General features: G+C 45.7%; 1 protein-coding gene across 2 annotated transcripts in view; it reads left to right on the forward strand.

Moving 5' to 3' along the window:
* Nucleotides 1–791: 791 nt before the first annotated feature.
* Nucleotides 792–15,579, forward strand: part of NSRP1 (nuclear speckle splicing regulatory protein 1) — a 98,314-nt gene continuing 83,526 nt past the window's right edge. For both annotated transcript variants that reach the window (XM_075335236.1, XM_075335237.1), the window contains exon 1: nucleotides 792–979. In XM_075335236.1, coding sequence (XP_075191351.1) covers nucleotides 960–979 — 20 coding nt within the window. In that variant the 5' untranslated portion in view covers nucleotides 792–959. The remainder of the gene's footprint in view (nucleotides 980–15,579) is intronic.

Raw genomic sequence — 15,579 nt, forward strand, 5'->3', positions numbered from 1 at the left:
GGTACAATCCGGAAAAAAACGGGTAAACCGGATCCGGTATCGCATCCGGTTTGTCCCCATAGACTTGCATTGTAACCGAATTGTACCTGATGGCTTTGCGGTGCATCCGTTTTTTTCCGGATGCGGCAAAATAAATAAATGCGGCGGCCGGATAGAACGTTCCCTGCAACGTTTTTTGCTCCGGCAAAAAAAAACGCATCGCGCCGCATCCGGCCGCTGCGGCGCATTTTCAATGCATGCCTATGGATGCCGGATGCGGCGCGATGCGGAAAAAAACCGCATCCGGCCGCCGCATGCGTTTTTTTCCACTGCGCATGCTCAGTAGCGTGCCGCAACCGGAAAAAACCGGACCGGCCGCATGTAAAAACTTATGCAAAGGATGCGGTGTTTTCACCGCATCCGTTGCATAGGTTTCACAGCCGGATTGAGCTGCACGGCTCAAACCGGATGTGTGAAAGTAGCCTAAATCTGCCGCATGCAGCAAAAAACGGACGGAACGCAAGCCCATGCTGCACAATACGGCGCTAATGTAAGTCTATGCAAAAAAACCCGCAACCGGCGGCAAAAAAAAACGGTTGCGTTTTTTCTGCAAAGCGCTGGATTGTGCCGCACAGGAAAAACCGGATGTGTGAAAGCAGCCTGCATCTCATCGTTCACTGCTGTAAAAAATCCCACGATCCCAGATGTGACTGTGCGAGACTCTGAGCCGCAAAAACTACATTTCCCAGTGATCCCTTCGCGACTTCCGCTTATCTTGCCATTTCTGCCTGGCCTGCAGATTCGGCACAACTGTATCACGTTTACTTCGCGATAACCATGCAGACCTGTCCATGTACCTGACAAGTTATCACGGTACATGAGGTTTTAGAAGCAAAAAGTGTGACCTATGTGGTGATGAAACGAAACTTAGTGCCGAATGTGCAGCTGCAGACAAGGCGCTAGTATATTGCGCAGGAAAAATGGCGGCTCCCGGAAAGCAGTAAGTACTCTCTGCACAGGTTGTGTGTTATATGGTAGAATAAGGACCACGGAGACCCGTGTGCTGCTACTGACAGCGGCTCCGCCCGGACGTCATCACTGCCCCATGTCCCGGGCAGAGGGGGATGTTGTGTCAATAACAGGGCGGGCTGCGACTGAGGTGACCCTGCAGATGGCAGAGAATTATGAAGGGGCAGTGATGTAGGATCTCAAGAGCCATATATACATACACGTGTGTGTATATTATACATCTGTGTGCAATTGCATACTTGTGTATATTGTATACATGAGTGTGTATTGTATACATGTGTATATGTGTATTGTATACATGTGTATATATTGTATGCCTGTGTGCAATTATATATGCGTTTGTATATTGTATACATGTGTGTGTATTGTATACATGTGTGTATATTATATGCATGTGTATATTGTATACATGAGTGTGTATTGTATACAAGGAGGTGTGTATATAGTGTACACATGTGTATATATTGTATATGTGTATATTCTATACGTGTGTGTGTATACGTGTGTGTGTATATGTTGTAGACGTGTGTGTGTGTGTGTATACATGTGTGTGTGTGTGTGTATGTTGTCTACACATGTGTCTGTATATTGTATACATGTGTGTGTCTTGTATATGTGTGTGTATTAGCCCCAATGTATATATAGACCCTGGGTGACATGGTGACTTGTGCTGGTTGGCATCTGCTTGTGACCTGGTACAACTTTTGCCCAGTTACCACCTGAAGATAGGCCACGCTATTTAATTCTTGATAATGTGCTGGGAAAAAATGGGAGATCTTCCAGAAAATCCAGCAAATCTTCCAGATGACCACTCACCTCTTAGCTACCCTCCCAGCAAGTTTGCCAACTTGACTTTTTATTTTTTCTGGACGCCTTATCAAAAAAATCCCGGACAGAATATATATATATTTTTTTTTTACAAATACATTGGAAAACCACAATAGATCATTTTGATTATAAGTGATCCATGTCTACAGCCCATAATTCTGATATAAAGAAATCAGCTGCATTCACTGTAAAATTATAATTACAGTTTTTTTTAAGCGTCATAAAAATCATGGACACTTTAATTTTTGTATTTACGGACAGGACAAAAAAGTGCTCCTTATTTACGGACTTTCTGGACAGTTGGTAGCACAGCCTCCCAGGTCCAACCACAAGCGAAGTCCTGAGACTATTAGGCTATGTGCGCACTTTGCGTTCAATTCCACAGCGTGTAAGTCCCTGCCTGTGCGTCTCAGAACGCAGCCAACAAAGCTGCGTTCTGAGACGCATTCGGCAGAATGCAACGTATGCACATTCCTGGAGAATTCATGCGTTCTGGATGCTTTCTCTGCCATAGACAGAGTGGGAAAAGCATCCAGAACGCACAATTTTCACAGTGCGGTACCACTCGGCTCTGCAGCATCCCCATAGACTTGCAGCAGAGCCGAGTGGGACCGGACTGTCAAAAAGAGCATGGCTGGCTGCGAGAGAGAGCAGCACGATCAGAATGAACTCTGATGAACTTCACCCGACTTCATTGTGATCGCGCGGCTCTGTGCGTGTGCCGCAGCTTGATTTGCGGTCACACGTGAAGGACTCATCTGTGATCACAAATCCCCTGAGTGACTGCAGTGAGCCGTGCGATCAGCTGTGCATTCACTCAGGTTACTCGCTGTCACAGCTGCAGTCCTCCACCTGAGAGCGGTGGCTGCGAGTAACCTCAGTGACAGCACAGCTGATCGCGCGACTCACTTCAGTTGCTGCATGGAGCTCACAGGAGCGGCGGTGTTCTACTGCCGCTCCTGTCAGCTTCCGATGTAGCAGAGCTGAAAGCGGCGTGGGACCTTGCGTGGATTACGTCGGACCTTGAGTTGTTTGAGGGATTAATAAAGTGGTGAAAGAGGGTGTTTTTCCAGCACCCATGACGGCACCACGAGAGAGGGGATCCGCCCTTCAAGGACAGGAAACCTCCAGAATAAAAAGGGGCGGCACCTCTCCCCGCATCAGTTGGTTTCCTGTCCTTGAACAGGGAGCCTCCAGAGATCTAATCGATTCCAGAAGGTCCTGAGGGGCCGAAGATTCAAGTCCGGCGCCCGGTCGACCGGCTCTGGCAGCGGCACGGGTCCTGCTGCGGTCGGCCGCGGTGCTGGGGAGCTGCCGCATCAGACCCACGGGGGTCCGGAGTGTGTGCAGCGCGCCCGATTGGAGCGCCGGGAGCCTGCGGGGCAGGTAAGTGGATCCTCCAGGGGACCTGTCCGCAGGGCTCTCCTGTCGCAGCATACCCACGGGGGTTATGTCTGCGCACGGGCTCCTTCCCTTCCTCCCCCCCTCCTCTCCTTACCGGCGTCCTGTTTGCGGAGGAGCTGTCAGTGGTGAGATGTAACCGCGACGCCTCTGGAGGACACAGTGTCCGGGCGCGTGCCGGCCGAGATAGGGGGGGCGGCTGCTGCAATCCCTGCGGGGCGTCCTCGTGGCAGCTGAGGATGTGGCGCTTCCGAGGAGCGCCATATTGTGGATAGAAAATGTCCGGGATGTGCGCAGGCGCGCGTTTGTTCCAATGTGCGGCCTGTGGAGCCGGATGGGACGTCCGCCGGAAGTGGGGGCGGAGTCGCCAGCATGTCTTTGAAAATTAGAGCGGCAATCCTCTCTAGGGTGCCTGTGCTCTGTGGCCATGACGGACAGTCAGCAGCGTCTCCTTCGCCTCCCTCCTCTCCAAAACCTCCCTCTGATCATGATACAGCCTCCCTGAAGCGGCAGCAGAAGGGGGGAAAGGAGGACAGTGTCGCTGGCTCAGGGGGCAAGCGTGGGGGGACGGATGACCGGTCCTCCAAACGAAAGGAACCTGACTCTCCTGACAGAAGACGGCCTTCTAGAGGACGGAAGTCAGATGAGGGCCCTGCTGAACCGGTATAGCCTCTGGGCATCGGTGGGTGAGTGCACCTCAGAGGTTCCGCTTTTAATGGCGGTCATATTGTCTGTGTTTTTTTTATAGGAGCGCAGTAAAAAGGCATTAGGTCATTTCATGCCGTGGTTAAGGGGTCGCCATGTGAAAGTTCTGTCGGACAACCAAGCGACAGTAGCTTATCTCAACCACCAGGGGGGTACTCGATCCAGACACCTCATGTCCGTCTCCAGCAGGATCATGTCTCAGGCAGAGGCTCATCTGAGTTCCCTGTCGGCTGTGCATATCCGAGGGAAGGAGAACGATTTGGCGGACTTTCTCAGTCGCACCCAGTTTCACCAAGGCGAATGGTCTCTAAATCAGTCCGTTTTCGACCGGATAACGGAGATGTGGGGGGTTCCCGAGATAGACCTATTTGCAACTCGAACCAACAGGAAGGTTCCCCGATTCTGTTCCCTGGATCCGAGAGATCATCCCCACTCGGTGGACGCACTATTGCTCAAGTGGGACTTCCGCCTCGCATATGCCTTCCCTCCACTCATCCACCTCCCGGCAGTGCTCAGGAAGATAAGGGAAGATCAAGCAGTCGTGATTCTCATAGCACCCTTTTGGCCGAAGAGGCCTTGGTTTTATTGGCTGACGCATCTGTCCGTCACCGATCCGTGGGTTCTCCCGGACCTGCCGGATCTCCTATCCCAGGGTCCAGCCTTCCACCCGCAGCACACCAGGTTACATCTGACGGCGTGGCTCTTGAGCAATCGCTGTTAGGCAATATGGGATTTTCTCAGGGTCTGATATCCACCTTGATGCAGTGCAGAAAGCCTGTCACTACTCGCATTTATGGGCGCATTTGGGCCAAATTCCTGACCTCTACGGGTGCGGATCCTACTAAACCTCCCTCCGTCCCGGTTGTCCTGGAATTTCTCCAGAAGGGTTGGGAACTGGGTCTATCAGTTAGTACCCTTAAGGTGCAAGTCTCCGCACTGAGCGCCTTGTATAACCATGCCCTGGCCGGAGATCCCTGGATATCTAGGTTCGTTAGGTCCTGTGCTAGGTCTAAGCCTCGGGGAACCATGCCACTACCGTCCTGGGACCTTAACTTGGTCCTTTCAGCCTTAACACGGCCCCCATTTGAGCCCTTAGATTCTATCTCTATCAAGCATCTGTCCCTTAAGACGATTCTCCTGGTCGCCCTCACTTCTGCCCGTAGGGTTAGTGACCTTCAGGCCTTATCCATTTCTCCTCCGTATACCCAGTTTTTTGATGACCGAGTTGTGTTACGAACTGACCCTGCCTATTTGCCGAAGGTGCATTCCCACTTCCATAGATCACAGGAAATAGTGCTCCCCTCTTTTTATGCCAACCCTTCTACTCCGGAGGAGGTGGGATGGCACTGCCTGGATGTTAGGCGTTGTCTTCAACGGTATCTGTTGGTCACCTCGGAAGGGAGGAGGGATAAGTCTCTGTAGTCTTCCAGGGTTGTAGAAAGGGGCTTAAGGCTTCTAAATCCACCTTGGCAAGGTGGATCAGGGATGCCATCTCGGTTGCCTACGCGGCCGGGGGGGAAGTCGTACCTCCTGGTTTGAAGGCACACTCCACGCGAGCGATGGCATCTTCCTGGGCGGAGAGATCGGAGGTCTCCATTGAGCAGATATGTAAGGCGGCAACCTGGTCTTCTCCGTCCACCTTTTTTAATCACTATCGCCTTGATTTGTCGTTCACCGACATCACCTTTGGGAGGCGGGTTCTGCAAACTGTTGTCCCTCCCTAGGTCTTCCTCTCTGTAATTCTCTCGTGGTGCCGTCATGGGTGCTGGAAAAATATGTAATTACTTACCGGTAATGTGTTTTTTCTGAACCCATGACGGCACCCTTACATTCCCTCCCTGCACTTGGGGGTTGCTGGTTTGCTTCCCTTTTCACTCCTATTCACTGGGCGGTTATGGTGGCGGGATATGTTTTTTAACGATGTTGCTTGTTTCGGAAGTCCTGTCATGCTCGGTAATCAACTGATGCGGGGAGAGGTGCCGCCCCTTTTTATTCTGGAGGTTTCCTGTCCTTGAAGGGCGGATCCCCTCTCTCGTGGTGCCGTCATGGGTTCAGAAAAAACACATTACCGGTAAGTAATTACGTATTTTTTGTCTTTCATTACAAATAAAGGGTTTTTTGGATGTATGTGTTTATTTTCTTTAACTTACAGGTTAATCATGAAAGGTATCTCGGGGAGACGCCTGCCATGATTAACCTAGGACTTAGTGGCAGCTATGGGCTGCTGCCATTAACTACTTATTACCCCGTTTGCCTATATAAGAAAAGTCCTTAGTTACCCCTCTCCACCCACAGCAGTTTTTAATTGCAATGAGATGACACACAGTCACAGTCACAGAGCTAGGGACCCCAATATAGAGATATACCTTGACGAGGTCTTGGGGCTCAGTTACATTGATCAATGCGATTGCTAAATATCTCCTTTTTCCTAATATTCATGGCAGGTATGCAATTCATTATTCACATGTTCAAATTAGCAAGTAGCATTTTTCATTGTATATTCCAATATTTTTCCATATGCTTGAGGCATTATACTATTATCTAAGTTTGATGTGCAGCCTTATCCTTATATAGTATGTATTTTTTGGCTTGCACTCATAATATATATATTAGTGCTCACTTCAGTTATCCTATTCAGTTAGTGGCAGCTATGGGCTGCTGCCATTAACTACTTATTACCCCGTTTGCCACCGCACCAGGGCAATTCGGGATGAGCCGGGTAAAGTCCTGGGACTGTCGCATCTAATGGATGGGGCAATTCTGGGCGGCTGCTGGCTGATATTGTTAGGCTGGGGGACTCCCCATAACGTGGGGCTCCCCTTCCTGAGAATACCAGCCTTCAGCCGTGTGGCTTTACCCTGGCTGGTATCAAAATTGTGGGGGGACCGCACGTCGTTTTTTTTCGCAATTATTTATTTATTTTTTTACTGCTCTATATAGACACGCCCATCGGCGGCTGTGATTGGTTGCAGTGAGACAGCTGTCACTCAGTGTGGGGGCGTGTCTGACTGCAACCAATAATATGCACCGTTGGGCGGGGGAAGCAGGGAATACGTGATGGATTAATGAGCGGCCGGCATTTTCAAAAGAGAAGAAGCCGCCACAGTGTGAACGCCGTGCAGCGCCGCGCCGGTGATCGTGGATCGGTGAGTATGAGAGAGGGGGTGGGAGGGAGAGACCGACATGGACAGAGATAGAGACAGAGGGAGAGACCGACTGAAAGACCTGCCTTTGTTATGTTAAAAAAACATGCGGATCGCAACAATAATGCAATGCAAACGCACTGCTTAACATTTTGGCAGCGATTTTCTACAACACATTCAATCAAAACGCTGCGTTTCAAAAAGCGTCGTGCGCACAGATTTTGCATGATTCTCATAGACTTTGCTGGGGAATCAGAACGCATGCATTTTTGTCAATGACAAAGTGCAGTTGTAAACGCAGCCAAAACGCAGAAAAAAAACGCAAAGTGCGCACATAGCCTTAGGCAGAACGAAGCACAGGTCTAGGTCCACTTCCGAGTGTCTGGCCTGGGGTTGTACTTTTTAGGAGGTCTGTGTTGATCCATATTTTTAGAGATGCTGGCTTTTTTTTTTTTTTTATAAAGTGGTCTAGGGTCTTTAACTGTTTGTGTTCATTTTGACTTTTTCAGGCAGCAATCAGTCAGTCTGCAGTAATGGTTTTTTTACTTTGATCTGGGGGGGTCTGTTTTTTTAGGTAGTTTTGGTGGCTATTTTTAAAAATAATCTTAATAATAAATTAATACCCTAAACCAGACTACATACCAATAACCTCAAATTTTCCAATACCCCTCAAACCAGTGTGTGTGTGTGTGTGTGTGTGTGTGTGTGTGTGTGTGTGTGTGTGTGTACACACACGCACACGCTGTTTTTTTGTTTTTTGAGATATTTTATTCAATGTTCACTATATGGTAAAACTGATATGTTGGTATGATGCCTCAGGTCGGTACGAGTTCGTAGACACCAAACATGTATACTTTTACTTTTATCTAAGGGATTAAAAAAAAATCAGAAGTTTTTCCGAAAAAAGAATAGCACTTTTTTCGCCAATTTCTGAGACCCGTAGCGTTCTCATTTTTTGGGATCTGGGACTCAGTGACTGCTTATTTTTTCTTATTTATTCTTATTTATTCTTATTTTATTCTTGTGCTGACATTTGTAGTTATTCTGTTTTTCTGCGGATGCTACGTTTTTGATTTGATTTTACATTTTGATAGAGCAGGCATTTCTGAATGCGGCTTTACCAAATGTGGATATTTTAAAAAAATAAATAAATAAAATCAACTGTTTTATTTACAATAGGGCGAATGGGAGGTGAATTAAACTTTTAAGCTTTTATTTTTTCAAATTTTGTAAGTTTTTTTTTTTTTATTATATTTTTTTAGTTATTTTACTAGTTCCCCTAGGGGACTTTATTACTGCACAGTCTGCTTGTTCATTTCTATTGATCAGAGCTGCACAGATCTGATCAGCAGAAATGCAGCATTCCTGTTAGAGTCGGCGCTCTGTCGGCTCTAACAGGAAATAGGTCATGTTGATTCATCACGTGTCCCATCGCTACCATGGGAACCATCGGCTTTCTGTGATTGCGCCATGGTGTCTCCGATGGCGGCAGGGAACACTGAGTTCACCGCCCTGGCCATTTAAAATGAGCTGTAACATTTTAAAAGAGCAATCTAAGGAGTTAACAGGCGCGGGTGGATCGTGGATCCACCCGCACCTGTTAACTGCACATGTGAGCTGTTCAACTCAGCAGACAAGTGCAGGGATCACTGTCAGCTCACCAAAGCAGCCGGCGGTGACTACCCTGATATGACCAAGGATGTACCGTTATGTCCTTGGTCATTAAGGGGTTAAAGAGTCACTAAGAATTTGTGATTTGAATGTTGTCTGTACACTGCAGATCAAAATTAGAGAACAACACACAAATTCTTAAATGTTAAGGTCATTGTGTCGTCCTGTGTGATTATATCCTAACATGAGTAAACTAGCAGTATTTTAAGCTTATTTCATACATTGAATTTATTCTACAGCACATAATAAAAATGTAAATGAGATAAATGAAAAAGAACACGAATCAAAATTAGAGAAGACTCAGATACCTGCAAGTTATTATGTTAATCTACAGTAATATATATATATATATATGTGTGTGTGTGTGTGTGGGTTGCACCCACGTTGCTATACAACAATAATCACGGGTGCTACAACATGCAGAAATAAGACAATGGACACAAGAAAAGGAGGTTTGCATTAACATATGTGCACACCGAGAATGAATAAGGCAATCATTTTACATATTTATTATCAAAAACATTTTATTACAATAAATGCCAACCACAAACAATGATAAAAACATATAAAATAGAAAACAACCCAAGTGGATCAAGTCCACAATATAGTAACTGCCCCAATAAGCAATGCAATTGTATAAAAGGGAACCTGTAGTAATCAAGAATAACAAACCACAATAGCCTGGACACAAACTGGAGGACCAGAGTAAACTAGATGGCCAGGATATAAAAGCCACCTTCAATAAATTATGCACACAATAGTAAGCACAATAATTGCATATAAAAAGCTCCTGTGCATGAAGGTGCACTAATCAAAAGCAGAAATCCACCAAGAGGACTTGGTGGAAATGCTATATAGTGTGGTAGAGAGCAACAATACAAATAGTAGATGATAAGCCCAGAGCCAGATAATGCTGAGCCCGAGGCAGCATAGATAGGCCAAGTAGTAAGAACCTGGTAGCTCCAGGGAAGGAAATTGAGAGGCACAAGTGGCTACAGGAAGACCCAAATAGACCTGGGGTGGAGGTAGAGAAGACCCTGCACGTGTCGCCGCGCACAGCGGCTTCATCAGGGGTGAGTCTGAGACACAAGGTTAAGCACTTAAAATCCCCCATACAATCAGGGGAAAGTTACATACTGGTGTCCAGGTGCAGCTCTGAGACACTTGAAAGATGCGGGCCCAGCGTGTGAGCCCACTTTAAAGGCAGGGACATGGCCGATGACGTACATGTATGTAATCAAGCGTGAAGGGATTAATCAGCTTTAAACATAAGCCCAGTGCGGTGAAACACATGTCAAGGCTACTTCCCTATCTCACAGTGTGTACCCTGTTACCGACCACTATGGCTCAACATATGGTCATCGCCGTTTTTGTGATAGATTTATAGTAATAGTATCTCTTCCAGAAAGTACTTTGTATATCTAAGCATTCAGCCCTCTGACTGGCCCTTTGGGCACATTAGTCTACCCCCATATGGATCCCTGCTTTCAATTTATTCACAGTTGTACCTTCCTGGGAGGTTTTTAGTATGGTTAAACAGCTTTCCTTACCTATAGCCTGTATGACTTAGAGTATATAGTAACTATAGTAACATCTAGATAAGTTATGATTCCAAAATAATTTGGGGGTCTAATTATTTCCTCACATTTGTGTATCAGTGCCTCTTAAAAAAAGGCGGATCCTCAGCACAAAGAACGTCCATAGAATAAAGCTAAAATTTCATTTTATTCCAATAATGGTTAAAAAAGGGGTAAGAAGGAATAAAACATAACTCCTCCGATCTACGCGTTTCAGACGCGATCGTCCTTAGTCATGATCAATGTTTTATTCCTTCTTCCCCCTTTTTTAACCATTATTGGAATAAAATTAAATTTTAGATTTATTTCAAGTTTCTATAGACGTTCTTTGTGCGCCTTTTTTGATTGACTACAGCCTTCTTGACCCACAAGCACCGTCCAGATTTTCCTTCCTGGAATGACTACTTGGTGGTGAGCTGATTCACTCTTTTTTATTATCAGTGCCTCTTGTCTGGTGTAGAGGGTCCCGTTCCCAGTATCAGTCTGCCATAATTCGTAGTCTACGCTCCACATTTGTATTGTTTGTACAATTGTCATGTCTAAATAATTATTTTTCTATTTATATTATTGCCTTTAGTGGTTCGTTGATATGTTGACACAGGTTTACATATCTGAGCAACATATTTTCATTTGGTTTGGAATTTCTATTTGAGTCCTTACCACTAGTTTACCTTTTGTAGGTTATAGTATAAGATGTTAAACTTTGACTGGGCCTTACCAGAAATTTGTCTTTGGGGGTGTGTACTTCTTCTCCTGCATTAGGTTGACCAATCATAAGCAAGCGGTGTCATGCAGAGGAGAAAAGGACACTCCCTCCTCACTGATCTCTGCAGCTACTGTATATAGATACTAGAGTTATGTATCATTACACTTATAGGTCTCATCTCTCGGCAGTCGGTGTTGGGGAGGATGAGAGCTGGCGGCATTAGGATGTAGTAATGGTGTGGTATTGTTGCTTTAGATGTGATGAACCTGTTGCCCTCCTTCATATTTGAATGACAAAATACCCCTTTAAAAATATGTTGAATGTTTCTTCAAACATACTGAATGATCTAAGAAATTGATGTCTTTGTAGTTGTCATAGTTAGATGATACTCTACGTTAGAATGAATGCAAAGGCCAAATTTGATAGTATCTTTCTGTGATTGATATGAATGGTAAGCAACTCTGTCAAGACCGCAAGAAAACAAACAAAAAACACCCTGTGGACCTGATTTGGATCAAGTTCCAAACAGCTGCAGGCAACATGAGCATCATGTATGCAAATACAGTGGAACCTTGGATTACGAGCATAATTGGTTCTGGGAGTGTGCTCTTAAACCAAGTTATAGCAAATTTTCCTATAGGAGATAATTGAAACACAGATAATTCATTCCACAACACAAAAATATTTACTACCTTTATACAAACTTATTACAGTAATACAAAATAATGAATTTTATGATACAGTAAATACAGTACACTAATACAAAATATTGTACAGTGCAGTCAAAAACATATAAAACAAATTAAACTGCATGTTAGCTTACAATGGAATTGTTGGTGTGCGGGAGGCACTATAGAGAGAAAAAATCTAATATATAAAGCTGAATGTGTGTATGTATGTATGTCTGCGTGTGTGTGTCCGGGATTGGCATCTGCACCGTCGCAGCTACAGCCACAAAATTTTGCACACTCACACTTCTGGACCCCGAGAGCGTCATAGGCTATGTTTTGAGGGGAAATTTTAACCCCGCGCTTTAGTTATTCACCAAAAAACCTGCCTCCATTAAAGGGAACCTGTCAGCAGAAATTTCGCCCAAAACCTAAAAGATTCCCCCTCTGCAGCTCCTGGGCTGCATTCTAGAAAGGTCCCTGTTATTATTGTGCCGCCTGTGAGACCAAAATAAAGACTTTATAAAGTGGTACCTTTTTGTATTCAGATTCTGTAAATGTGACACGGGGGCGGGCTGCCTGATGGCCGTTAGTCTGCCTCCTGCCGCTTTAGGCCGTCCCCCATCGCTGATTTCCATAGCTGTGGACGCCGCCCAGTGCTCCACAGGTCCCCGCGCATGCCCAGTGCTCATCTCTCGTCGATGAGCACTGTGCCCAGTGTCACCGCTGGTGACGTGCGTGCAAGCTTTAGATTATGGGCGGTGCTGTGATGTTTATTACCAAGCAACCGCCCATAATCGCGGGACCGCGCTTTCCCCCTCGGCGTCCTTCGTTCTGCGCAAGCGCGGTGCTGCTGACCCCACGTCACCTCCTTCTATCTATTTCCTGCCTCAGGGCAAGATGGGAAGGAGGTCTCACAGGGGGCACAATAATAACAGGGACCTTTCTAGAATGCAGCCCAGGAGCTGCAGAGGGGGAATCTTTTAGGTTTTGGGCGAAATTTCTGCTGACAGGTTCCCTTTAAAGCGAATGGAGCTGGGAGCCACAGTGCAGCCAGAACTTCAGAAGAATGCGCACCCACGCCCTTAAATGGAATGTTGGCGTGTCACAATGCAGCCAGGGAAAGAGGCAGACACAGACAGGGTAAGAAACAGACACAGACAGGGTAAGAGACAGACACAAAGAGACAGACTGACAGGGAAAGAGACAGGGAAAGAGAAGGAAAGAGAGAGACAGGTTAAGAGACAGACACAGACAGCTAAAGAGACACACAGACAAAGAGACAGAGACAGACACAGGGAAACAGACAGACAGGGAAAGAGAGGGATAGAGACAGACAGGGTAAGAGACAGACAAAGAGACAGACACAGGGAAAGAGACAGACACAGGGAAAGAGACAGACAGGGAAAATGACAGAGATAGACCGACGGAGAAAGAGACAGAGACAGTCAGAGACAGACAGGGAAAGAGACAGACAGACAAAGCGATAGACAGAGAGATATATACAGAGGGGGGGACAGACATTATAATTACATTTATATCTATTTGTTTGTGGTTTTTGTGTGCAGAATACATTTTTGTTAATACAGTTAGGTCCAGAAATATTTGGACAGTGACACAAGTTTTGTTATTTTAGCTGTTTACAAAAACATGTTCAGAAATACAATTATATATATAATATGGGCTGAAAGTGCACACTCCCAGCTGCAATATGAGAGTTTTCACATCCAAATCGGAGAAAGGGTTTAGGAATCATAGCTCTGTAATGCATAGCCTCCTCTTTTTAAAGGGACCAAAAGTAATTGGACAAGGGACTGGTGAGCTTGGGAACTCAAAAAGGCCTGGGCGTCCACGGATGACAACAGTGGTGGATGATCGCCGCGTACTTTCTTTGGTGAAGAAGAACCCGTTCACAAGATCAACTGAAGTCCAGGACACTCTCAGTGAAGTAGGTGTATCTGTCTCTAAGTCAACAGTAAAGAGAAGACTCCATGAAAGTAAATACAAAGGGTTCACATCTAGATGCAAACCATTCATCAATTCCAAAAATAGACAGGCTAGAGTTAAATTTGCTGAAAAACACCTTATGAAGCCAGCTCAGTTCTGGAAAAGTATTCTATGGACAGATGAGACAAAGATCAACCTGTACCAGAATGATGGGAAGAAAAAAGTTTGGAGAAGAAAGGGAACGGCACATGATCCAAGGCACACCACATCCTCTGTAAAACATGGTGGAGGCAACGTGATGGCATGGGCATGCATGGCTTTCAATGGCACTGGGTCACTTGTGTTTATTGATGACATAATAGCAGACAAGAGTAGCCGGATGAATTCTGAAGTGTACCGGGATATACTTTCAGCCCAGATTCAGCCAAATGCCGCAAAGTTGATCGGACGGCGCTTCATAGTACAGATGGACAATGACCCCAAGCCTACAGCCAAAGCTACCCAGGAGTTCATGAGTGCAAAAAAGTGGAACATTCTGCAATGGCCAAGTCAATCACCAGATCTTAACCCAATTGAGGATGCATTTCACTTGCTCAAATCCAGACTTAAGACGGAAAGACCCACAAACAAGCAAGACCTGAAGGCTGCGGCTGTAAAGGCCTGGCAAAGCATTAAGAAGGAGAAAACCCAGCGTTTGGTGATGTCCATGGGTTCCAGACTTAAGGCAGTGATTGCCTCCAAATGATTCGCAACAAAATATTGAAAATAAAAATATTTTGTTTGGGTTTGGTTTATTTGTCCAATTACTTTTGACCTCCTAAAATGTGGAGTGTTTGTAAAGAAATGTGTACAATTCCTACAATTTCTATCAGATATTTTTGTTCAAACCTTCAAATTAAACGTTACAATCTGCACTTGAATTCTGTTGTAGAGGTTTCATTTCAAATCCAATGTGGTGGCATGCAGAGCCCAACTCGCGAAAATTGTGTCACTGTCCAAATATTTCTGGACCTAACTGTACATTCTATTTTGTTAACAGCAGTTATTAACCCGGGCGAAGCTGGGTAGTACAGCTAGTTATGTATAAATATGATAATCTATACTCTAGAACAATACAGTAACCCCCCCCTCCCCAAATCTATTCTCCCCAAAATAAGGGCAGAACTAAACAAATGTGGGGTAGGAATACTGCACAGGCAATTAGATTACAGTGGAACCTCGGTTAACGAGAAACCCAGTTTAACGAGCAAAGCTTGCTGTAAATTTGTAACTCTGTTTACAAGCAAGCTTTGCCGTACAAGCAAATACTCACCGCACACAATTCCGGTTCCGTGCATCCACCGCGCTCTAACCCACTCTTGTCCGAACAAACACACACAAACACGCACAAACACACAGAAACACACACACATTATGCTCACCTTACCTTCTGTTCCATCGCCGGCTTCTCGGTTTTTGTAGTTCGCCGCTACAGGGTGTGTATCGGTAACCATCACGATGAGGGAGGAACTTCCCCTGTCAGCCGCTACTCAAAGGCAGCGCGCTGACCAATCAGAGGCAAGCGGCTCCTGCCTTTGACGTCAGCGCTTTGGCAGCGGAAGTTCCGGCATCTGTCGTGATGGTTACCCGATACACATCCTGTACCGGCAAACTACAAGAACCATGAGGCTTGCGATGGAACGGAAGGTAAGGTGAGCATAATATGTGTTTGTGTGTTTGTGTATGTGTGGAATGGCACAATAGGGGACCAGGATGGTACATTTAACAAGTTGTGGAACGAATTGTCTGCATTGCAATGATTTCCTATGGGAAATCTTGCTTTGCTAGATGAGTAACTTGGTTAACAAGCACACTCGCAGAACGGATTGTTCTCGTTAACCAAGGTTCCACTGTACAGTACAAGCAATGTGCTGTACTGGTTACCA

The sequence above is a fragment of the Anomaloglossus baeobatrachus genome, chromosome 2 (assembly GCF_048569485.1).
Source record: "Anomaloglossus baeobatrachus isolate aAnoBae1 chromosome 2, aAnoBae1.hap1, whole genome shotgun sequence".
In the NCBI taxonomy this organism is placed as follows: Eukaryota; Metazoa; Chordata; class Amphibia; order Anura; family Aromobatidae; genus Anomaloglossus; species Anomaloglossus baeobatrachus.